Source organism: Pleurodeles waltl, chromosome 9, assembly GCF_031143425.1.
Source record: "Pleurodeles waltl isolate 20211129_DDA chromosome 9, aPleWal1.hap1.20221129, whole genome shotgun sequence".
Taxonomy (NCBI): Eukaryota; Metazoa; Chordata; class Amphibia; order Caudata; family Salamandridae; genus Pleurodeles; species Pleurodeles waltl.
The window spans coordinates 913,330,337-913,354,947 of NC_090448.1; the positions used below are offsets into that span (position 1 = coordinate 913,330,337).

Sequence of the window (24,611 nt, forward strand, 5' to 3'; positions counted from 1 at the left end):
ATCCATAAGTCCCTAGTATATGGTAGGGCATGTAGGTTTAGGGACCCCAGCATAGGTAGTGCACCCATAAGTACACTGCTGAGGTGCCCTGTGTCATTTTAAAGGCAGGCCTCCCTTGCTGGCTGCTTTTAAATTAAAGTCACATGCAAATTCGACTTTGGAATTAAAAATACTTCCAAAGTCTTAAATTACCTTATCTTTACATATAAGTCACCCCTAAGGTGCACTGAGGGCTGGGTGCAATGTAACTATAAACAGGGGCCTTATCTAGGCCCTGGTGAGGTAAAACAGCCACATTTGTTTTTCCTTCACTGTAGTGAATGGCCTCCATAGGTTAGAATGGGGAGACTTTATTTTAATTTATAAAGTCCCCTTAAGTGACAAATACCTCATGTTTGGTATCAAATTACTTGTCATAATAAATCCCACAACTTACAACTGTTGGATTTAATATAACTTGTTCAGGTAATGAGTTTTAAACTCTACCTAAAAAATTGCCAACTTCAGCCATGTAGTGCTCTGCTCTGACTGGCCTCTGGCAGGAGAGGGATGTGCTTACGATTTTTAGCCACACCAGTGGGTGGGCTCAGCCAGATGAAACCTCAAAAAATCATTTTCAGCCATGATGGATGTTTGAGGAATGTTGCTCCCGAGGACTGATTTTTGCTACACTTCCCAGGAAGTGGTCATCACAGGGGGAAGGTCCCTGCACCTGATTGGAGAACCAGGACCTCCCTGTTTTCACCCTGGAGTAAAGATAAAACTGGCAGACCTGCACCCACACCTCAGATCCCTACAAAGAAGAACTACAGGAGAAGGACTGCCCTGTTGGAACCCTGACCCTGCATCTGGACACTGCACTCTGGAGGACTGCACCAGTTGCACACTTGGGCTTCAGCACAAGAAGGACTTTGCCTGGCTTCAACTGGTTCAAGGAGGGACTCCCTGTTAGCTACAGGTAAAAAATTGCTAACCAGAGTCCCCTGCACCAACTCAGGAAGAAACTGACCAGATGACCACTGTCCAGTGGCCAAATTGGAGTTTGCGCCATGAACATTCTGGGAGTTGTAGTCCACGCCCTCAAGGAGCATCTCAGAGCTTCTGGAACCTTGGGGTGAGCTGTGGACCTCAAAAGAACCTTAAAAGAACATCTGGGAGAAGACCCAGAAGTGTGGAGAACTTTTTGAAAAAAGCTCCATAAAGGGACAGACCCACCGCGGCAACTCTAGCCGACTTGCCTCAACCGTGACCCGTCCTGACTTGCAGGTTTGTCCCGGTGAAGAAAATCTCAGAAAAAGGGACTAAGTCTGAACGTAGAAAGTTGACCAGGACCTCCCAGGAAGTGTATCCGAAGAGGGCTCCAGGGACGTCCAATCAAGATTCAGGTTTGCCCCAGTCGAAGGATTTTCATCTTGAAAAAACAACTTAGTCCGAAGGTAAAAATCTCCACTGAGGGCTCCCGTGACGTATATCCGAGGAGGAGTTCCAGGAGGTCGGATTGGACGGACGACTTAGTCCCGCTGAAGAAAATCTTTAAGAAAACGACTACATCCGAAGGTAAACTTTTGACCTAGGCCTCCCGCTGGCTGTAGTCGAGCAGGGCTCTATCGCGGTTGGCCTTAAACTTTGACTTTACCGCGGTCGAGGTGTGACCAGATGAACTGATTGGCACTATTCGTTTCTAAGTGCTAAAAAGCATCAATTATTTAAAAAATCATATCTCTGGTTCCCCTTATCAGATTTTAATTGTTTTGATGTCATTTTAAAGATAAAAATATAATCTATTTCTATAAATTGTTGTTGGGTTTTTCTTGTGGTTTGTTTTATACTTATTTACTGTTTTGTGATTTTGAAATGCTTTACACATTTGTCTCCTAAGTTAAGCCTTGTCACTTGTTGCCAAGGGTTGAGCTGGGTTTAATTTATTGAGACCTAACTAGACCTAAGGGGAGGCTAGTGGCCTATTGCTAAGTACTTACCTGCCCTTACCAATAACCCATTTTCCAACAGTAAGAATTAGTGAAAAATTGTTAGGACCCTAGGGGAGGACCAAACCATATACTAGACTAGTGGAATGAGAAGCGAAGTCCCCCACCCCAGGATATTGAGTTTTTAGACGAAAGCTCGGAGAACTAGGGACCCCAAGAGGTGAGTACCTAAGTGACCCCCAGTGACCAGGAGAACAGGGGTTAAGTACCTGGTTTTCACAAGGACTAAAAAGAGGACTTAGAAAGTGGATTGTACAAGAACAGGACCAGACAAGAAGAAACCAAAGGTAGATGATTCTGGAAGAAGAGTATCTTCAAAAGAAGGGGACAGAGTCCAGTCCATGGAGTGTCCAGCTGAGGCAGGAGACGCTACCCACCCTTCTGTGGATGAAGATCCGGGTTGACGGGAGAAGAAGAAGGCCGGCTGTGGAGCCCTGGAGCTAAGGAGGAGTCCTTGGAGCAGTGCAGATGGTGACTGGAAGGTGACCACCTATCAGGAGGAGTCTCTGCCGTCACCTGTCTGACCTGGCCACTCAGATGTTCCCAGGGGCCTCTGCCCATCTTTGTTTCAAGATGGCAGAATCGAGTGGCCACCTGGAGGGGCCCTGGGCTCCAGCCCTAGGGTGGTGATGGACAGGGGAGTGGTCACTCCCCTTTCCTTTGTCCAGTTTGGCACCAGAGCAGGGACCGGGGGTCCCTGGACTAGTGCAAACTGGTTTATTCAAGGAGGACACCAAATGTGCCCTTCAAAGCAAACCGGTGGATTGGGGAGGCTATCCCTCGCAGGCCTTGCAACACCTATTTCCAAAGGAGAGGGTGCTGCCTACCATCTCCCACAGGAAATCCTTTGTTCTGCCTTCCCCTGCCTGAGCTGGTCAAGCAGCAGGACAACAGAAACCTGTTTGAAGTGCTGCAGCAGCGCAGGTTGCCTGGAAAACCCTAGAAGACTGGAAGGAGCAATGCTGGGAGTCCTCTAATGAACTTCCAGAGTGCATTGAATTATACAACCAATACTGGCAACAGTATTGGGGCATGATTCTGACATGTGTGATACCAAACATTCCCACCTTCAAAGTTACCATTATGTAGCTGGACACAGCTGTGTCCAGTACACGGGTAAAAAGGCTTCCCTGCACTTATGAAGTCCAATGCAATGGAAATGGAATTCATAGGGGCACCTCTGCTCTTGCACAGGTGTCCTCACACACAGGAGCCTGCTCCCTGACCTTTGCGCTAGAAGGTTCTACCATAGGGGTGACTTACTGTGACCTTGTGTAGTGACTTGTGGTGAAATAGTGCATGCACATTTTCAAGCAGACTGCAATGGCAGCCCTACAGACACATTTTGCAAGGGCTCCCATGGGTGGCATAATATATTCTTCAGCCCATGGGGGACCCCTGGTGTCCCAATACCCTGGGTACCTGAGTACCATATACTAGGGACTTATAAGGGGACACTAGTATGCCAACTGTGTAGTGCACAAAGGTCCCTTGGAGGGAGTGAGCACAATCACTGGGGCCCTGGTTAGCAGGATCCCAATGAAAACAATCTAAGCACACTCATAGCAGGCAAGAGGTGAGGGTAACCATGCAAACAAGGGTACTTTACTACAAATGGTCTTCATTTACCGACATCAGTCAACGTATTTCAATGATCTCCAAAGTACAGATGTTTTCATCCAAACCAAATTATTCATTTGAATCATTAAGAATGCATCAATTAACTAAGTTCAAAGTTCTCTACACTAAGATATCATAACAGGATATGCATCAGCCCAGCTCTGGTTTATATACAACAAAGACACAATCTCAGGGTGAAATCTTAAGCTGCAGCTTTACCATAGAGATATAAAATCCCAGTATACCCACTGAGGATACCTGACAACTAAACAGGCAATTAATTTGGAGATGAGTGAAGACATATCTGTTTATTGTTTGTTGTTGGACTTCTAATGTAAAACACTGGTGGTTGTTTGGCTGTATTACAGTTCATGTGTTGCATGTATGACAGCTGTGCAGCTGTATGTTGGTAGGTGTGTCTGTGCATTTCATGGTGGTTACATGAGCATATGCTAGTGGTGGTAGACGTATGAAAATGGCAACATGCTTGTCTCTATGGGGAAGTGTCTGTGTATAATGGAGGCTGTGTGGACATACAACCTATTGGTGTGTGGTTATAGAGGATATCATAATGCATGTATGTTAGTTTTTCTCTTAATGTACTACGTGGCATTTGTAAATGGTAGCTGTGAGGTAAATAACATACATGCATAGGCCAATAATGGCACAGCAGCATCTTCCAATATGGTAAACACTAACGACCAATAAAAGGGCCACATTAGCACTTACAAAATGTGGAAACTTGCATTTAAGTGCAACATATTATTATGCAGTTACCTGTTGTAAAGCTTCTCGTAAAAACCTTTGCTTGGCAGAGTTAGGTAAATGGTTGGTAGCATCAATTCCAACACATAGTGTGAACTGCCTATGGTTTTTTCCTGAAACTCTAACATTTCCAATGCATCCCCTGGCATCACCATCTACAAAACACAAACACATATTTTTAACAACAGAATATAGTATGGAATATCTTAGAACTGAAGAACAAGTTACATACCTTTGGTAACGATTAAACTTGTAGACATGTTCTAGTTGCAGGTTTCTTACCTTCCAATTTCCCCCAGGCACCAGACTGGATGTGGAGATTTGCTCTGGATACCAAACTCTTTTTGCCCAGTCCAGAGCCACAAGTATTACTTGGGCCCGGTCGCTCTTGATCTTCTTCAGAACTCTGAACAGAAGTGGTATAGGTGGGAAGGCATAAAGGATGCCGGAGTTCCACTCAAGACAAAAAGCATCACCAAGAGTGCTGCCTTGGAAATTCCAACACGCAAAACAGTTGACATTGCACGTTCTCTGGGGAGGGGAACAGATCTAACCAAGGCTCACCTCACTGCTGAAAGAGACCTTGCGCCACCTCCGGATGGAGAAACCATTCATGATCGACTATGCATTGACGGCTGAGTTTGCCTGTTCTGGCGTTCAGAGAGCCCTCCAGATGTTGAACCACCAGGATTATGTCCTGATGTTCCAGCCAAATCCAGAGGCGCAGAGCCTCTTGACAAAGAGACCACAACCCCACTCCACCCTGCTTGTTGTAATACCACATAGCGGTAGTGTTGTCCATGAACAGTAGCACCTCCTTTCCTTGTACAGAGGAAGAAATGCTTTCAATGCAAGCCTGATCGCCCGAAGCTCGAAAAGATTGATGTGGAGTACTGACTCCACCAAAGAGCTCTGATCTCCGCCTCTTCCCTGTGGCCCCCCATCCAAGGAGTGACTCATCTGTCAATACTATGAGATGCGGGTGGGGAGGGGAGGGGAGAGGGATCTGCTGTTGACCCAATCGCGATTCGAAACCCACCACTGCAGGTCTTTTGAAGTTCCCTCCTAGATCTGGACCATGTCAGAGAGATTCCCCTGATGCTGCGCCCATTGGAACTTCAGGTCCCACTGCAAAGCCCGCATATGCCATCTGGCATGTGTCACCAGCAGGATGCAGGAGGCCATGAGGTTCAGCAGCCTTTAGAGTCCGTGTCACCGAAATCCAGGATTAAGGCTGAAACATTGAATCCTGGACTTGCTTTTCGGGAGGATTGGCCCAAACTGCACTGTGTCCAGAACAGCTCTGATAAAAGGGAGTGCCTGAGAAGGAGCCAGGTGTGACTTTGGCATATTTATAGTGAACCCCAGTGAGTGCAGAAGGTTTGCCGTAGTCTGAAGGAGGAAGATGACTTCCTGGGGCATGTTCACCTTCAACAGCCAGTAGTTGAGGTAGGGGAAGACTGAAACCCCCTCACCTGCGCAGATGAGCTGCAGCCATCTTTTTCGTGAACACCTGAGGGGCGCTGGTAAAGCCGAAGGGGAGCACAGTAAATTTATAGTGCTCGTAACCTACCACCAATCGCAAGTAGTGCCTGTGGGTAGGCAAGACTGGTATATGGAAGTAAGCATCCTGCAAGTCCAATGCTATCATCCAGTCTCCTGGGTCCATGGCAGACAGGACCTGGGCCAGAGTGAGCATTTTGAACTTCTCCTTCTTGAGGAAGACATTGAGAACCCGAAGGTCAAGGATAGGACAAAGGCCCTTGTCCTTTTTGGGCACCAGAAAGTAGCAGGAATAACAATCACAACCTACTTCTGGCACTGGGATCCCCTCTATGGCACACTTGGTCAACAGAGCCAGGACTTCCTTGTGGAAAAGTGCCAGATGATTCCCCCGGTATGCGGCCGCAGGATGGAGGGACCGCTCCCTCAAAGCCTTCGGGTTCATGGCCGGCACTTGAAGCACAACTTCGGGTCGTGGTCGCGCTCCAGACACCACAAACACACCAGGTGCGGGCCCGTCACCGACATCATGCAGTGACAGGCATCGCAAGGTTTGAAGACAGTCTTTTGAGACATCCCTTGACACACCAAAGAAGTCAAAACGACTACAAAAAGGTCGAATTCAGTCAAAAAATTAGCACCTTTGCTCTCTCTTGATCTGCGCGTGGCCAGAAAGAAAAGAACTGACGACAGTGTGTCTGGGTGGTGTTTATGTATGACCACGATGTCATCATGGCGACCACAATGCGAACGACAAACTCGGAGTCGACTGACTCCACCTAATGACACATAAGGATACTGATCAAAGAAATAACTCCGGATCCAGTCTGATGACTGGGGGAAATTCTATGGTAAGGAATCTGCAACTAGAAGTCTCTGAGATATATATATTCTAATATATATCATCAGCACTATTCACAACCTATAATTAGGTCTGGCTCAGCAGTATAGCTATCACAGACCATGTATGATCACCAGAGAAACAACTTTAAGAAGTAGTACTTAAGCTCTGTCCACATGTTGATCTTCTCCACAAACTTTGATTGTGCAAAAGGTGTGTGGTTCTACTGAAAGCATTTCTTTTTTTTTCTTTTTGGGAAAGCTTATGCACAGTAGAACAGACCTGAGTTGGTGACCTTGATAAGACAATGAATAAGGTTAAAGGCATGCTTTGTAAATTAGGAAAGGTTATGTCAGATGCCAAATGTCTGACCTGGCTATTATGAAAAGATACAAGAAAGACAGATATCCTAGGTTATTTACTGTGAAAAGCATATGTTAAAGTCAGTAGGCCTTGAAAGGTGGATTAATAAAGCCTGTAACACAGTTTTTAAAGCCAGTACACAGTTATTTTGTTGCATGGAATTGCAAAGATTGCTGTAGTAGTAAAACGTTTTATGTTGGTTACACTATAAATCCTAGGATTTAATATGTCCACTGTGATAATGATTGTTAGGCCCTCTTAGCACTGGTTGCATACTGTTTTGCCAAATGTAATTGTGTACGTATCTGTCATTTTAAACCTGGATGGTTGGGAGTTGCATCATCAGAAAACGTCTATTCAACATAGGAGGGCTGAGCTGCTCATAGTAACAAGCCAGTGGGGTTAAGGCTATAGGCCCAATTGTTTTACTGGAAAACGTTGTGTCAGATGCCATAGGACTGATCTGTTCATTATGAAATGTTATGAGAAATGCTGTAGGCCTGACTTATTTAAAGGGCTAAGTATATATTAAATGTGATAAATCTATTAAGCTAGAATTGTTAATGTCTGAGACAGGTAATTTGTTACATGAAACCTGTAGGATGGCTGACTAGTAAGACCTCTACAGAGGTGCCACCTTGGAGTGATACTGTACATGCCATTTTATTACCATTCCAGGATGGCTGGTACAGTACCTCTAAATGTGGCAGCCATTTTTGATCTTTAAAACAATGATGCACTTTGCATAATAACAATAATAACAATCCACGGATGTCATCCACTTCTATGATTTATTTCAAATACATGCCCATCACTTCTAAGCAGCAGCACTTCAGAATCGTTGTTGGAAAAAGGACTGTTTGCTAAGATTTTACATGTTCCCACAGATATAAGATGTTAAAAATTTTACACACAATTCATTATTTCAGCTGCATTACAAACAGTTCTACCAATATAAACATGTGTACACATTTACAAACCTTAACAGTTTGGGGATATTTACAGGGGCGACTCCTCCATAAGGGCGGAGGAGCGTCGCCCCCCCGCCAGCAGCGTTGTGGAAAAGGGGCGGGGCCACGGGGTGACGAGCCTGAGCACTCCCCCTCAGAGCACACGTATGTTTGGCCGGCTGTCTCGGAGAAGAGGAGAGGAGCAGCGCAGCGATGAAGGAGGTGGAGGCGGCAGCACAGGTAAGTGTTTTGTTTTTAAATTAAATTTTGTAATTTAATCCCCTCTCCCCCCCCCATTAATTCCCCCTCCCACTGCGCTCCAGCCCATTTCAGTGTCGCACGAGCCACGAGTGGTATATATATATTGCTTGCAGAACATTCCTTAACAATAGATAGTTATTGTTCGCTTTCAAAACAAAATATACCAACACTGATTTCTAGCTTGAAAAATATGGACAAAGGCTACAGACAGTTTTGCTAAATTATTTTGCTGTTTGCTTGCTTTGAAAACAATGTACTCAAAAACATGTGGCTTGAATAAAAACGAACGAAGGCCACAGTTTTACTAAATTAACCTGCAATTTTTGAAAAGCACCATATCTCCCATGAAATAAAATGTGTTTAGCAAATTGCTAAATCACTAAGGGCAACTTGTAAAAAAAAAAAAATTAACTACAAGTTTAAACTTTTAAAGAAAGTTACAAATGCACACCCTTAGATCTGTGACATTGTATGGTTGCAGATTTTCAACTTTTAGAAATTCATGAGTTTACAGAGGTAGGTACGTGACCATACAACAGTGGCAGCTTTCCAGGGACACGCTTAGCAAATATTCTGAGAATAATATTTTTGCAGTTGCAAATAAACATGTGTAATCTGCTCTTGAAAAAAATTGCCAAGCAACTGCAAATTCACTTGTTAAAACTTCTTTTCATTTCCTGGAAGAAAATATTTTTCCCAAGGAATACCTTTTTAGAACCTCACCACCATTTGTTGCGGGGGTGAGAATTTTCGTGAGTAAATTATTTTATAAATAGTAAACAACTCTGGCAAAAATAAATTAAAATTACACGTGTATACCTTTGAAAATCGGGCCCATAACATGTTAACTCTGATCCAACCTTGCAGAGCTAAATTACGTCTAAAATATAAATGTGCAGCCAATGATCTAGCCGTATATGTTCACAATTATGGTACACAAGGCAAATGAGGAACAATGTGAGGATATGATGTGCCAGAGAATTACACAATGTGGTCAAGTGGCGAAGGCCAAACTCTGGGAGGTATCTTAGGTCCTCAGGTGGTAATGACGGCACTGGGCTGCAGGTATAATCTGGGTTTGCTAACAGAAAAATCAGTGAAATGAGTCAATGGGCAAAGGGTGATTTGTAAGAGCAAATCATAATATGCTTCCAAGAAACCAAATTAGGAAAGAAATTGATCAGACTTAAATATCCAGGACTCTGATGTAATAATAAGTACAGCATAAACAAAATGCTGCCATATTCAGACTTCTTCCATGATCAATTAGTTGCTCTATGCAGAGCCCACACATAAAGAGAGCCACTGAAATGTAGACTAGTAACGGTAACATATTTGACTTAAACAGAGCATGGGAATGTTCACGGTTTAGTATAATCAGAGAAGTACCTTGCTGAATCCCAAACCCTGACAAACTATAATGCAAAGCATTATCAGAAAACTATTATCAGAGCTCTCAGGTAATAAAAATGGTCATAATTTGTAACTTCAGTGCATATGCATTTTTTTTCTTTAACTCGATAAGTAGATTCCTAAAGCTTCTTATCACTTAAACGAGTAGAAGTTTTATCAAATTCAACCCTCCTGTATCGGGACCCATTCCGCAGAGTATGCAATCACCCTCTTTCCAAACCTTACACTTTATAATGCAACCCTTGGGCAGGAATTCGGGATTGCAGAATATGGGAGATAAAAGGTGACGTTTATAACGTTACTGCTTCAGATCACTTAATGAAGGGGTGTTTAATAACAATGGCAGTATAGCCGGTTTCAAATTACAGAATGTTTCTGCACCATCATTGACTAATTTCCACTTTAGATATATTAGATACGTAACGCTAAAATACCGATGCTATTTTTATACAGGTGCCTACTGGTAACACATTGGGAGTATGAACTAGTCTTGAGAAAAGAGGCACTTTGAACAATTTAACTAAACAGATGGTTCAGTAGTTATGCCATTTATGTTTGCAGTTCTTTACACAGTATACGATAATGTGCTGTGTTGAGGCTTTTACAAGTTGGCATCAGATGACTATCAAGACATTTATTTATTTTGACAATTTAAAAATAAATATACTTCAATCTTTAATCTTCTGCCACATAAAGTGTGGAGTTGAGAATTTCCCATGTCTGTGTTCACAGTTAACACCTAGCAACATCTAGGATTATTTAATGCCTCTTTCAGATATCTCATGAATCACTTTGGGTCTATGAGGGTTACTAGGAATCGAACATGGACAGTTTTAAAAAGTCCCCATCTACTTTTTTGGCACTAATCTTGTCACATTTTCTGAGCTAGACGAGGAGTTCCATCGACAATTCAAACAAGAGTGGGGATACAGGACAGTCTTGACTTATACAGGTGACTCTTAACCAGTAGTTATATAAAACTTGAGGAAGATGACATTACCCTCTTTAAAAAGTTGTATCCAAAACCCACAGATACCAGCATCCTATAGGGATCCCCAGGTTGACACAATGAATGAGTTGTCAGCACAGAAACATAGCACTAGTCGTTGGTTGTTTTTGTATCTCTGTACAAGGTGAATTAGGTACACAGCCTATTAATGTTGTCACCTACTTGCCAACTCCCTTAAAGATCTTCCCAAAGAGGCAATGATCTGCATAAAAAATTGAGATGGTCTGATTTGCCAGTTCCATCTCATATTCTATGGGAATGGATGACAACATGATATAAACCAAGATCATTTTATCTAGCTTGGGAGGAAACTGTCAGAACATGAACACCACACAGTACTGAAGAGAAATGGCAGAGTATATTGTAAAGTGCTCAGATACACATTGAGTCTGATTTGCACTGTACAAATCTGCAAAAGAAATAAATCTGCAGACTGTGGACTCCACTTTGTTGATCATTCAATACTAATAGGGTTGATGTCCTCTAAGACTACGTCTTTGCTTTCTCTGGCCGTCCTTTTCCTTTTACAATACTGATGAGCAAACTAGGACACAGTACTTAACTTTCATATCACTTTGAGTTTTGAAAGTGAACACATCACTTGACTAGTATTCAGAGAAGTAATGGGAGCCCACCACACTGTAAACGACAATATCAGGAGAAAGTTTATATTTTTGCTTTGCAGCCTGCTAAGCTTAAAAGTTTACCACAGGAAGAATAGTTACAAGTAACTTAAATGTTAGAAGAACAAGTTACTTACCTTTGGTAATACCTTTTCTGGTGTATACACTAGCTACCTGTGGATTCCTCACCCACTGAACTCTCCCAATGCGCTAGCATTCGACGGAAATTTTCTTCCTAGCTCTGCACGTCGACGAGTATGTCACTATTGCTCGACTCCCACGCGACTCTGTCTGACGTCATCGTGGCAATAAGAGGACCTCGCCGGTGTGCTGACGTTAGTTTTCACCATTTTTTATGTGCCTTTGAGACGAACAGGTGATCCCTGCCATCACATACTTGACATGACTACATCAATCAAATATAATACGCAATATTTAATCAAATAAATACAGCACAAATATACAAATATAAATATCTATATATCACACATACATGTATATTCAAATATAAATACACATCTTTATATACATATACCCTAGGAAATCTTGGTATGACCAACCAGGCAACAGGGAGGCGGGTGGGACCGTGAGGAATCCACAGGTAGCTAGTGTATCCACCAGAAAAGGCGTTACCGAAGGTAAGTAACTTGTTCTTCTGATGGATACAACTACCTGTGGATTCCTCACCTAATGAATAGAGTCCCAAAGCAGTACCGCACTCGGTGGCGGGTGCCTAAATGGTCACACCAAGAAATCCTGCAGCACGGACCGTGCAAAATGGCCATCCCTCCTAACCTTCGAGTCCAAGCAATAATGCTTTGCAAAAGTGTGGAGGGAAGCCCAAGTTGCGGCCTTACAAATTTAATCCACAGGAACACCTCTAACCAAGGCCAAAGAGGCCGACTTAGCCCTGGTGGAATGGGCTCTAATTCCAACAGGAGGAACCTTCTTTGCTAAGGGTTAACATACTTTTATGCAAAGAATGACCACCTGGACAGTGTTCTTTTGTGGACAGCCTTGCCTTTCCTCTTCCCCACGTAGCCAATGATGAGCTGATCGTCCACCTGGAACTCTCTCGTTCTCTCGATGTAGAAACTTAAAGCTCCCCTTGGGACAAGCCGGTGCAGTCTCTCTTTCTCTTTTGATGGATGGGGAGGAGGGTAGAAAGACGAGAGCGTTATAGATTGTCCCAAATGGACCTTTGGTAGGAAAGCCTCCCTGGTCCTCAGCACCACCTTGTCCGCTTTAAAAGGAGTAAAAGGGGGTTTAATGCTAAAGGCTTGAAGTTCACTCACTCTCCTAGCCGACGTAAGGGCTATGAGAAAAACAGTCTTTAATGCCTAAAACCCTAACGGACATGAATGTAAAGGTTGAAACGGCGAACCCATCAGGAATGTAAGAACTAAATTAAAATCCCACTGAGGCATAATAAACGGAGTGGGAGGAAACCTATTGGTCAGACCATTTAAGAACCTTATATCTATGGGGGACTTAAATAAAGAGGGTTGATCGGGAAGGACCAGAAAAGCCGACAGTGCCGACAGATAGCCCTTAACCGTCGCAACTGAACAACCCCCCTGCGCCAAGCACAACGCAAACAATAAAATGTCCGACAAATGGGCCCGTAAAGGATCAATTTGCTTCTCTCCACACCAAACAACAAATTTTGCCCATCTGCCAGCATAGATAGATTTGGTGGAGTGTCGCCTGGCTGATAAAATTACGTCCACCACTCCTGTCGGGAGAGAAAAGGAACTCAGATTGCCCCGTTCAATCTTCAGGCATGAATGTGTGGGCTGTGGAGGTGGGGGTGTAGAACCTGCGACTGCAAGAGGAGGTCTGCCCTGTGAGGGAGACGGAGCGGAGGGCACAGTGAGAGTTGGAGAAGGTCTGTGTCCCACACCCTTCTTGGCCAATCTGGAGCTATTAAGATGACTTGGGCACGGTCTTGGCGAATCTTCCTCAGAACCTGAGGAGTCAACTGGCCGTACACGGACATCCGAAACACATCCCCCAACGCTCCTTGCACCGGATACTGGAGGCTGCAGAATGACAGACAGTGCGCGTTCTCCCGAGTGGCAAAGAGGTCTACCTGAGGGAATCCCTACATCCGGAAAATGTGAAGGACTAGGTCTGGATGGAGACGCCACTCGTGATCGACCGAGAAGTGCCGACAGACTGTCCACACGTACGTTCAGAACTCCGGCCAGATGGTTTGTTACTACGCAAATCTGATGGTCCTGAACCCAGGACCAGAGCCGCAGAGCCTGTCTGCAAAGAAGGTACGACCCTACTCCTCCCTGCTTATTGATGTACCACATTGCAGTAGTGTTGTCCGTCAGGACCTGAACCGCCTGACCGCAAAGGGAAGGGAGCAAGGCCTTGAGAGCCAAACGTATCGCCCTCAATTCTAACAGACTGATATGAAACATCTGTTCCACTGAAGACTAATTACCTTTGACCTCCAGGTCCCCCAAATGAGCTCCCCACCCTAGAGTGGAGGCATCCGTTATAACCATGGCCACTGGTGGTGGTAGCGAAAACGGCCTTCCTTGGGAAAGATTGCAATCCGCAGCCCACCACCGTAGATCCGCTGCAGTGTCTCTGGAGATCTTTATTGACTCCTCGAGATCCCCTCTGTGCTGATACCACTGTCTGCGGAGGCACCACTGAAGAGCCCTCATGTGCCAGTGTGCATGAGTGACCAACATAATGCATGAAACAGACCGAGCAGACGAAGGACCTTGAGGACTGGAACAACTGCTCCACTTTGAAACATTGGAATCAATGCCTGAATATCCTGAATCCGCAGAAGAGGAGGATAGGCCCGATTCAATGTTGTGTCCAGTACTGCCCCTATGAACAGGAGGCGTTGAGAGGGCTCCAGTTGAGATTTGGGCATGTTTACCGAAAACCCCAGATCGAACAACAACTGGGTTGTCATCTGCAGGTGATGCAGCACAAGCTCCGGAGACTTGTCTTTGATCAACCAATCATCCAAGTAAGGGAATACCGATATTCCCTTCCTCCTGAGATTTGCTGCAACCACCGCCATCACCTTCGTGAAGACTTGAGGTGCTGAAGTAAGACCAAAAGGAAGGACTGCAAACTGGTAGTGTTGCGACCTTACCACAAACCAGAGATACTTCCTGTGCGACTTCAGAACAGGGATATGAAAGTAAGCATCCTGTAAGTCGACAGACACCATCCAATCTTCTTTGTTCAACGCCAGAAGCACCTGCGGTAGGGTCAGCATTTTGAATTTCTCCTGTTTGAGGAACCAATTCAAAACCCTCAGGTCCAGGACCGGCCTCAAACGACCATCCTTCTTGGGGATCAGGAGATATCTCGAATAACAACCCTGACCCCTTTCCTGCTCTGGAACCAACTCCACTGCACCTTTCGATAAAAGGCCTAGAACTTCCTGCTGCAACAACAGGAGATGGTCTTCCATGCAAAAGGATGCACAGGGAGGGTTGGGAGGGGGAAACTCCCAAAAAGGAAGGGCATAACCTTTTCCCACAATATTGAGGACCCAGGAGTCCGATGTGATCAACTCCCACATGCAGAGAAAATGAAATAACCTTCCCCCTACAGGAGAAGCATGGGATGCAATGGATGGAGGACTAAGGCTGCTTTCCCTGTTGCACCCCCCCAGAGGAAGAAGAAGAGGCAGTGTGCTGCTGGGTGGCCCCTCTAGTTCTAACCCTACCCTGCCCTCTATAGGACCTATAGGGAAGGCTAGACGGTTGTTGGTCTGCCGGTATGGGTCTCCCCCGAAAGGAAGTTCCTCGTCCAAACCCCCTGAATCTTCTAAAAGACCTGAACGGGGTGGTCATAGAAGCCTGCAGGCCTAGGGACTTGGCGGTAGCCCTGCTCTCCTTAAAGCGCTCTAAGGCAGAGTCAGCTTTAGAACCAAACAACTTGTCCCCATCAAATGGCAAGTCCAACAGGGTCATCTGTACATCTGTTGAAAATCCAGAAGAACTCAACCATGCATGTCTCCTGGTGACAATGGATGTGCCCATTGCTCTGGCCACCGAGCCCGACATATCCAGCCCCGATTGAATAACCTGAGTCGCTGCTGCTAACGCATCAGACAGGAGACCCCGCATATCCTGAGTCAAATCAGGTAGAACAGCCTTGGCCGCGTCCATCTGGGCATGAATATACCTGCCCAAAACACGTGGCATTTGCAGACTTAAATGCCATACTGCACGAAAAATCTTCTTGGAAGACTGCTCCATCCTTTTCGACTCCCTGTCCGATGGAGCCCCAGGGAAGGAACCAGGAGCCCAATGCGAGGAGCAAGAGGCCTGAATCACCAGACTCTCCAGAGTCGGATGCCTAGATAGGAATCCTGGGTCCCCAGGAGCCACTCTATATCTTCTCACCACCGATCTGCTTACAGCAGTCGAAGATACAGGTTTCCTCCAGACTTCCAGGATTGGTTCTGTAAAAGCCTCATTGAAAGGAAGGAGTGGTTCCGCAGCAGCCGAAGCCAGATACAAGACTTCCATCAGAATGTTCGACTTTATCTCAGATGACAGAAGCGGAAGGTCCAGAAAGTACGCCGCCTTCCTTATCACCGTATGGAACGAGGCAGCCTCCTCAGCAAATTCCCCAAGAGAGGCTAAATCCCACTCAGGGGGAAGTATCGAGACCACTCACAGAGTCCAAACCTTGAAAGTCCCCCAGGGGCTCAGCGATCTCTCCTTCCTCCAGGAGCTGCCTTCTATACTCTTGCTCCTCCAAAAGCCTCAGAGCCCTTCTTCTTGAGCGCAGCCTGGCCTCTATCCTCGGTGTCGACATAGAATTGGCCGACGTCGACAACCTCTGCTGACGCGGCCCAGGAGACACACCCGGTCTCCTGATTCGTCTGACGCTGGATCCATGGATTAAAGGGCTCTCTTCCCTGGCGTTGACTGGATTCGTGGCAAAGTCATCGGTGCCACCGGATCAACGGAAGCCACCGGCGTCAAAGATTTCCTCGGCGACGCCAATGGAACCGGCGCCGGACCAGCACCCTCTGCTGGACAGAAGGGCATGAACGGCGTCAGCTTGTAAGAAGCCGGAATGCCCAATCCAAAAGCCAAGGGACCTGAGGGACCAGCCGGTGCACCGCCAGGGGCCATGCATCTAAAGATATTAAACATAGCATTCAAGAATGCTGCCAGATCCGACCCTGGAGCCGGGTATGCCGGATACTCCTGTGGCGTCAGCACTGGATCCGGCACCTCCGACTGTGCTGCAGGTGAGAAGCAAGGACTCTGGTGAGGCTTGACCACCTCAAAGACCGACGGCGCCGGAGAAGCCTGAGGGCTCTCAGGCTGAGGAGTCACCGTCGGTCTGACATCCCACGTCGAACGATGCCGAATAGATGGTGACCTCGACCGGGATCGGTCTCTCTCCGAACAGCGCCGGGAATCATGCCGACGCCAGGAATCATGTTGACACCGTCTCTTATGGGACCTTGAGGACTTCCCTGAAGATGAACTCCGATGCCTATGCTTCTCTTTCTTTTTGGCCTTGTCCAAAAACAGCTTGGCCTCTAGCTCCTTGAGCGCCTTCGGGTTCGTTTTCTGACATGAACCACACTCCTCCAAGTCGTGCTCGGAACTCAAACACAACAGACAATCATTATGCGGGTCCGTCACCGACATACGACCCCCGCCCTCTCTACAAGGCTTGAATCTTGAATTATGAGGTGGAGACATTTTAACAAAGTAACACCTCCGAGAAACAGTAGCTCCCCAAGAGCCAGGAGAAAAACCGCTATGCTTCGAAGGCATGGAAAAAAAGGAACTGAAGTCAGCACGCCGGCGAGGTCCTCTTATTGCCACGATGACGTCAGACGGAGTCGAGTGGGAGTCGGGCAATAGTGACATCCTCGTCGACGTGCAGAGCTGGGAAGAAAATTTCCATCGAATGCTGGCGCATTGGGAGAATTCATTAGGGGAGGAATCCACAGGTAGTGGTATCCATCAAAAAAGTATTTGATATAATGCTATCTGTATTTTACCCCCAGCTCCATCTTGACCACTGACTCCATTTTCTGCTTAGCTTAGCTTCAAACACTGTGATATTGGTAGTGCAGATATTTTTCAGCGCACAACTTATGTAACAAGTTTTTCGCTCCTCTTACTCTCTTTCTCATTAAGGCAGGGACATAATATGGAGGAGTGAGGGAGAGATAAGGATGCACCAGAGAATGTTTATGGTACAGCAGGGAACAGTTTGGTCTTGGAGGTGCACCTTGGGATGTGGACAATCTCTAAGCATGCCTTTTCAACACGTACCTGGTACAGCAAGAGTTTGAACAACAACTTACAGTATGGGAGGAGGGAGTTTATAGGATTCTCCTTTCCAGTTTGTTTAAAGTATTTAAGAGGGAAGCTTGACGACAGGGGTTAGACAGAACTCTTTCCGGGAGGGGGGCACCTTTGCCTGGATTCCTATTGAGGGTAGTTCTCTCTTTTCCTGATCGTTTGGTTCATGGCTTTCAGCTGACAAAGAGATGATGTCTATGTCACACTCCATGGTGATGCATTTTTAATTCTTATTTTCATCTTTGTGTTGTGCATGAATATATAATTACTATTTATAGCTATATTATACAGGGTTGAATGAGTGCATTGTCATTGTTTGTTTCTAAGATGATTATTATTCTACTGCTGTGATTATTTTCAGAAGTGTACTTGTGTTGCTGCATTTGACCTAAACTGTTTCCCTGTACGAACCTTGAGAAGTGCTTTAATAAATTCATTACTCAGAATAAGAGTGCTGGATTGTTGACATTCCTTTCATTTTGTCTTTTCTCAGTCTGAAGTGTAGCAAAACACTTGAGTACGCAATATGGAGAAAATATAATGTCCTTATTCTGGGATACCATTTTAGGGAAAAAAGTTGTAATCTTCTGGCTAAGAAATGGGTCTCTTTTCAATAAACTAAGGGGTCAAAGATACTGAGAATACTCTTCCGAGACTGTAAGCTAAGCCAACACAGACTACCTTAGTTATGATAATGGGGGTGAGATTGTCACATATTATCAACTATTTATAAAATTATGCTAAGTGAACACCATACATTCTCTAGGGATATTGGGCCAGATGTACTTAGCATTTTAACAGTTTTTAACAGTTGCAAACAATCCAATTAAGCACAAGTGGCTGTTAAAATTATTTTCCTTATGTCCTAATCTCAACTCAAGGAGTGTTAAAAGCGTTTTCTGACTCCTAAAATGGATACAATATTAGGAAGGTGTGTGTTGTAGACATCATTCCCAAATATCGAATTGGTATCTAATGTATAAATATTCAAGAACCGAAAGCCAGTCACAAAACATTGATATTTTACCAATATCAAAAAGAAAGTGGTAATGAATTTTCAAATGTAAATTTTTCTTTTTAAACAAATCCAGCCTTCTTTAAGGAAAACGGGCTGCATTTTAGAAAAAAAAAGTTTTCTTCATTGAAAGACAATCACAGACATGATGGTCTGTTGACCACAGCAGACCACCATCGCTATGATGACCTCTGATCGTATTCAATTGCAATTTGGAACCAACGACATTAATATTCACGAGATAGGCCTGGAAATCTTTACTGATTGTGATTTGCGACCAGTATCTTGATACTAGGTATTCATGCATCTACCTACTGCCCCCCTAATGATATGCTAACAGCAAGTAAATGCCAAATTAAGGCGGTCAGAAATAATATATGCCTCCTGAAGGATCGGCAAATGTTTATGAAGAATCCTGTAACAAACCAGCTGCAGGCCTAATGCACTCAAAATGGAATACTAACCAGTTGTATTTGCAAGGCCCTCAAAATGGAATACTGATAGATGGGGGAAAAATATGTCATCAAAACTGCATTTCAAGGTAACAACAGTGCAGTACTGCGCAAAGACGTAAGCATATGAACCTTTAACTTTACTTCTCATCGAGTCCCTTTTTAACCAAACGATGACATGTGCAGTTGACACACATGAAACTAGGGTATCTGGTGCTATTAAGGAAAGTTTAGACTGCAATAATCTGAATTTACAATTAATATTAATTTCAGAAAATAAATATATGATAGTTAGCTACTATGCCACAATTTACCTCTTCATTTTCAAACATAACCCTACGAGATGAAAATGGAGATGGTTCAGGACGCTTAAGATCACAGACATCTTTTAGAGAATGAGAACCACCATCCTCCTCTGGAAAACGTCCATCACAGTCATCTTCATCATCACCCGCTATCCTCTCCAGAATCGAGTGAATTGCAATTGGATTTATTTTCAGAACAATTCTAAGGGAAAAAGCAAAGAAGAAAGCAAAAACTCAACAAGTGTAAAAAGTAGGGTAGTTTAGCCAGTATTAAATGTGATACCAAGTGTAGCTCAGTTCAGTGGCTTTAGCTGCATTTTAAATATACAATATGAATAAAAATGAGAGTTAATGTCTGAATCTCAGTCTCCAAATGGTAAAGAAATGACGACATTTAAATTTTCTAAAAGTGGCATTTTTACAATCGCAACTTAAAATCTGACTTTACCATTAAATATGTTTTTAAATTGCAATTAATCTGAGTGTAAACAGTATATTTCTATCTGTTGCTAATCTAAAGTTAGCACATTATAATGTAATAAGATAACTCAGTGCAGTCAATGGAGAGTAAGACCTTACCACAGTGATAAACAATGTTAGGAGTTTGCCACTTCTGAGACATGTAAATCTTAAGTACACATGTCCTACTTTTTAAAATACAATGCACCCTGCCCTATCAATCAATCACCCAGTATTTATAAAGCATGTCTATTCAGCCGTGAGGATCAGAAGGCGCTGTGAGCCTTTAGGGTCTACCTTAGGGTGACTTAGAAGTACTAACAAGGAAAGGTTAGGCCTGGCAAAAGGTTTATATTTCCAGGTCGTCAATCTAGTTAAAAATGTCACTACAGGCTTCAGTGGCAGGCCTTCGACATATTTTCAGAGTGATACTTTATTGGGTGGCACAATGAGTGCTGTAGTCCCACTAGTAGCATTTAATTTACAGCCCCTAGGTACATGTAGTACTATTTACTATTGGCTTACAAATAAATTAAATTTGCCAATGTTACCATGTTCGGTAACCATTTTAGCACTGGAAACCATTGGCAAAGTGCACAGAGTCGCAAAACCAACGAAAAAAAAAAAAAGTGGGGGTCAGGGGGAACTCTTGCAAAAAGAACCAGGTCCAACAGATCCTTTGTGATGAATGATGCTCCTCAAAGCATTATTGTCTCCATTTTATTGGGTCTGGGCTGGCAGAACTGCTCCTATGAGCAGGGTAAAGACTGATTTGCTCATGTGTATTTCCAAACTGAGGTGGCATGAAGGACAAAAAAATGGCTTCTGATGCGGCCCAATCCATCCAGCCAGTGGCCCAGATTAATTTAAGCGTTCCATCCATCACCTTGTGGGTTTTGCATGAACAGCACAGGATAAGAGTTTCTAGTTCTCTGGGCCACTCATGTACACTATGTATTCATCAAGCAGGACACACATTTACAGTCTGGCAAAACATAGACTGAGTCATTAGTGATAGGATCTGGGTTAGCATTTAGCAGGGGAACATTAAAAGAGTGGGCCAGTAGGTCTCTGCGACCAAAACACAGATAAAAAGGTCTGGACACAAGTACTGATATACAAAGCATGGTACACTGCTAAAGTCGCACTATATGCTAACCCTTTGACAGGGATGCTAACCTGCTGTCCAACAGATGAGGGCACACTCTATCCACCCGACAAGTTTTAGGAGAGGTCCAGGACCTTACTGCTGTTAAGGGACTGGCCAAGGTCTTCTTGCACCCGCTGGATTATAGTGAGGCCGGGATCAAAATCAAAAGAACTAGAATACTAGACACTCAGAGCTGGGCACTCAGGGCAACAGAAAACAACTGTGCACCATGTAGGAGACATTTTCACCGTAACTTTTATTTTCTATCCACATAAGGACACCAGGCCCAACTCTACCCTCTCATTCCACTACACACCAAACTCAAAGGTGGATCTTCAACCAAATATGTCACCCGCTTTTTTAGCCTAAATTAGTGTGCTCCAAAACTATACCACTATGGGAGATATGGTCCACTAATGTCTCTTTCACTATCCTTCATGGCTTCTTACCTGTACTGTAGGAAGCTGGCTCTGTATATACTATCTCAAAGTGAGAGACAGTGTGCACAGAGTCCAGGGGTTCCCCTTGTAGGTTGATTGTGGCAATAATAGATACTACTAATGCTCTATTTGTGGTAGTGTGGTCGAGCAGTAGGCTTATCAGAGGGTAGTGTTAAGCATCTGTTGTACACACACAGGCAATAAATGAGAACACACACTCAATGACTTAACTCCAGGCCAATAGGTTTTTATATAGAAAAATATTATTTTCTTAATTTATTTTAGAACCACAAGATTCAGATATCAAGTAAGTACATACATTGTAAGGTACTTGGCATAGGTAAATATAGAACTTTGAATGAAAACAGTAATGTAGAAAGTTTGGCATAAAATGGCAATAAGCTATTTTAAAAGTGGACACAGTGCAAACTTCAACAGTACCTGGGGAAGGTAAGTAAAGATTAGTTTGGAGGTCTCTCCCAGCCTTCTTTTACAAGTGCCAGTGGTCCCCTTACAGGATGGCCAAAGAGAAGCTCAAAGGGGGAAAACCCTACTCCCTTCTGTGGCACCTCTCTGTATGCGAAAAGCAGACATGGCAGGAGGACATCCCATCTCCTTTTGAGTTTTTCAGGGAGCCCCATGATCATGCCCTTCAATGCCTTAGTAAATCTTTTCACAAGACCACTGGTTTGTGGATGGTATGGTGTGGTGAATTTGTAAGTCACCCCACACTCATTCCACATGTTTCAGGTAAGCTGACAAGAAGTTGGTACCTCTGTCCGAAACCACCTCCTTAGGAAAACCCACTCTGGTAAAGACGAGTGCTTTGGTTACTGCAGGGGCAGTAGTCGACCTAAGGGGAATTGCCTCAGGGTACCTGGTAGCATGATCCACTACTACCAGTATATATAGGTTCCCTGATGCTGTGGAAGGTTCAAGTGGACCCACTATGTCCACACCAACCCTCTCAAAGGGGACCCCCACCATTGGAAGTGGAATGAGGGGGGTCTTTAGATGGCCACCTGTCTTGCCACTTGCTTGACAGGTGATTCAGGAGCTTTTAAACTCCCTTACCTTCTGGGACACACTGGGCCAATAGAAATGGTTGACTAATCTCTCAGGGGATAGGACATCTTCCTGGAAGAGAGGTCCTGTTTCTTTTGCTGTGTAGAAGCTGGTCCCCCAGTCTTCTTACCTTTTCTCTTGGAAGGTTAGGCTCCAACACTTTCTTTTTCACCCTGTGCTCTGCTCTGTGCTCTTGCCTTAACACACACCAGTTCAGGCATCATACCCAGCACAGCTGCCTGGGTCTTGAGCTCTACCTCAGCCAATGCTGAGGACTCCAGATCATTCCCTAGCAAACACTCTACTGGAATTGCAGAGGAGACTACTACCTGTTTCAGGCCAGTAACCCCTCCCCAATCTAAAGTCACCATTGCCACGGATGGACTTTAGTTTCATTGTCAGCACTGGTGACTGGATATGTCTGTCCAGCCAGAAACTGTCTTGGGGAAACCAGTTTGTCTGTCACCATGGTGAAACTGGCACCTGTATCCCTCAGGGCATCTACCATATTCCCATTTATCAAGAGCTGCTGCCTGTATTTTTGCATGTTAGGCAGCCAGGCAGCTAGTGTGGCTAAATCCGCCCCACCCTCTGAGACTAAAGTAGCTTCAGTGTGAACCCTGATTTGCTCTGGGCACACTGTTGATCCCACCTGGAGACTGGCTATTCCAGTGCTAACTGGAGTAGTAGTTGTGGGACTTTTCTTGGGAGAGGCCTTGTCTCCAGTTTGGTGTCCATGCTGTTTACAGTTGTGACACTAGGCCTTCTTGGGATCAAAGTTTTTACCCTTATACCCATTTGTGGACTGTGAAGAGGGTCGGGCCCATCCTCCTGAGCTGGTTTTTGGGGCCCTTGAGTAGACTCTTTGTTTTTGTCCTTGGATAGGTCACCACCATTCCCCTGGGGATGCTTTGTGACCCCTTTCTTTTGGTCACCCCCGGTGGAAGTCTTGGTCACACTTGTCTTAACTCAGTGGTCTGCCTTCTTTCCCAATTCTTGGGGAGAAATTGGACCTAGGTCTACCAGATATTGATGCATTTTATCATTGAAGCAATTACTTAACAGATGTTATTTCATAAATAAATTATACAGCCCATCATAGTCACTTACTTCACTGCCAGTTATCCAACCATCTAGTGTTTTGACTGAGAAATCAACAAAATCGACCCAGGACTGGCTCGAGGTTTTGTGAGCACCCGTGAACCTAATTCTATACTCCTCAGTTGAGAATCCAAAGCCCTCAATCAAGGTAGCCTTCATGAGGTCATAGGATTTTGGATCCTTACCAGAGAGTGTGAGGAGTCTATCCCTACACTTACCAGTGATAATTTCCAAAAGGAGAGCTCCCCAGTGAGATCTGCTTACTTTTCTGGTTGCACAAGCCCTCTCAAAAGCTGTGAACCATTTGGTGATGTCATCACCTTCTTCATATTTAGGTACAATCCCTTTGGGGATTTTTAGGATGTCAGTATTCTCTATGTAAGTTGCTGCCACCAGTTATGGGTGTTAGGCCCATTTCTTTTCTTTCCCTTTCTATAGCTAGAAGCTGATTCTCCCAAGCTAATCTTTTGGCCATCCTTGCTAGAAGGATGTTCTCCTAACTGAGGGTGTCCTCAATGCTTACAAAGGGACTGGACTCCCCTGTGGAAGAAACAGGCTCTCTGACGATGATTTGTGGAGACAGGGTTCTTGAAGCCCTGGTTTCCCTAATTAGGACAGGAGGGGTGAGTTCATCCTCCTGTTCACTAATTTCTTCCCTATCTGAGGGAGGATCCTCCAACTCAGAGGGGTGGTCCCTTGTATACTCTGCCAAGAGCTCCTGGAGCTTGACCTTGGTAGGGATGGACCCAGTTTTGATCTTTTTTGTCTTACAGAGAGACCTTAGCTATAACATCCCTAGATGCAGGTAAAGGGTGAGGTTGAGTTACATCACCATCTCATCTGTGCTAGTCTTTATCTCTCTAAAAGTTGGGATTACTTTTTAAGAAACTAAAAACTACTTCTAGTATATAAATCAGAACTTTTACAAACTTATAAACTTAAAAAGAAATGCTGACAGG

General features: G+C 44.5%; 1 protein-coding gene across 2 annotated transcripts in view; it reads right to left on the reverse strand.

The window, feature by feature from the left end:
* The window catches only part of ATG2B (autophagy related 2B), an 860,766-nt gene that overhangs the window by 601,701 nt on the left and 234,454 nt on the right, over nucleotides 1-24,611 (reverse strand). For both annotated transcript variants that reach the window (XM_069208269.1, XM_069208268.1), the window contains exons 17-18: nucleotides 19,447-19,639; nucleotides 4,386-4,528 (exon numbers count right to left, since the gene is read on the reverse strand). In XM_069208269.1, coding sequence (XP_069064370.1) covers nucleotides 4,386-4,528; nucleotides 19,447-19,639 — 336 coding nt within the window. The remainder of the gene's footprint in view (nucleotides 1-4,385; nucleotides 4,529-19,446; nucleotides 19,640-24,611) is intronic.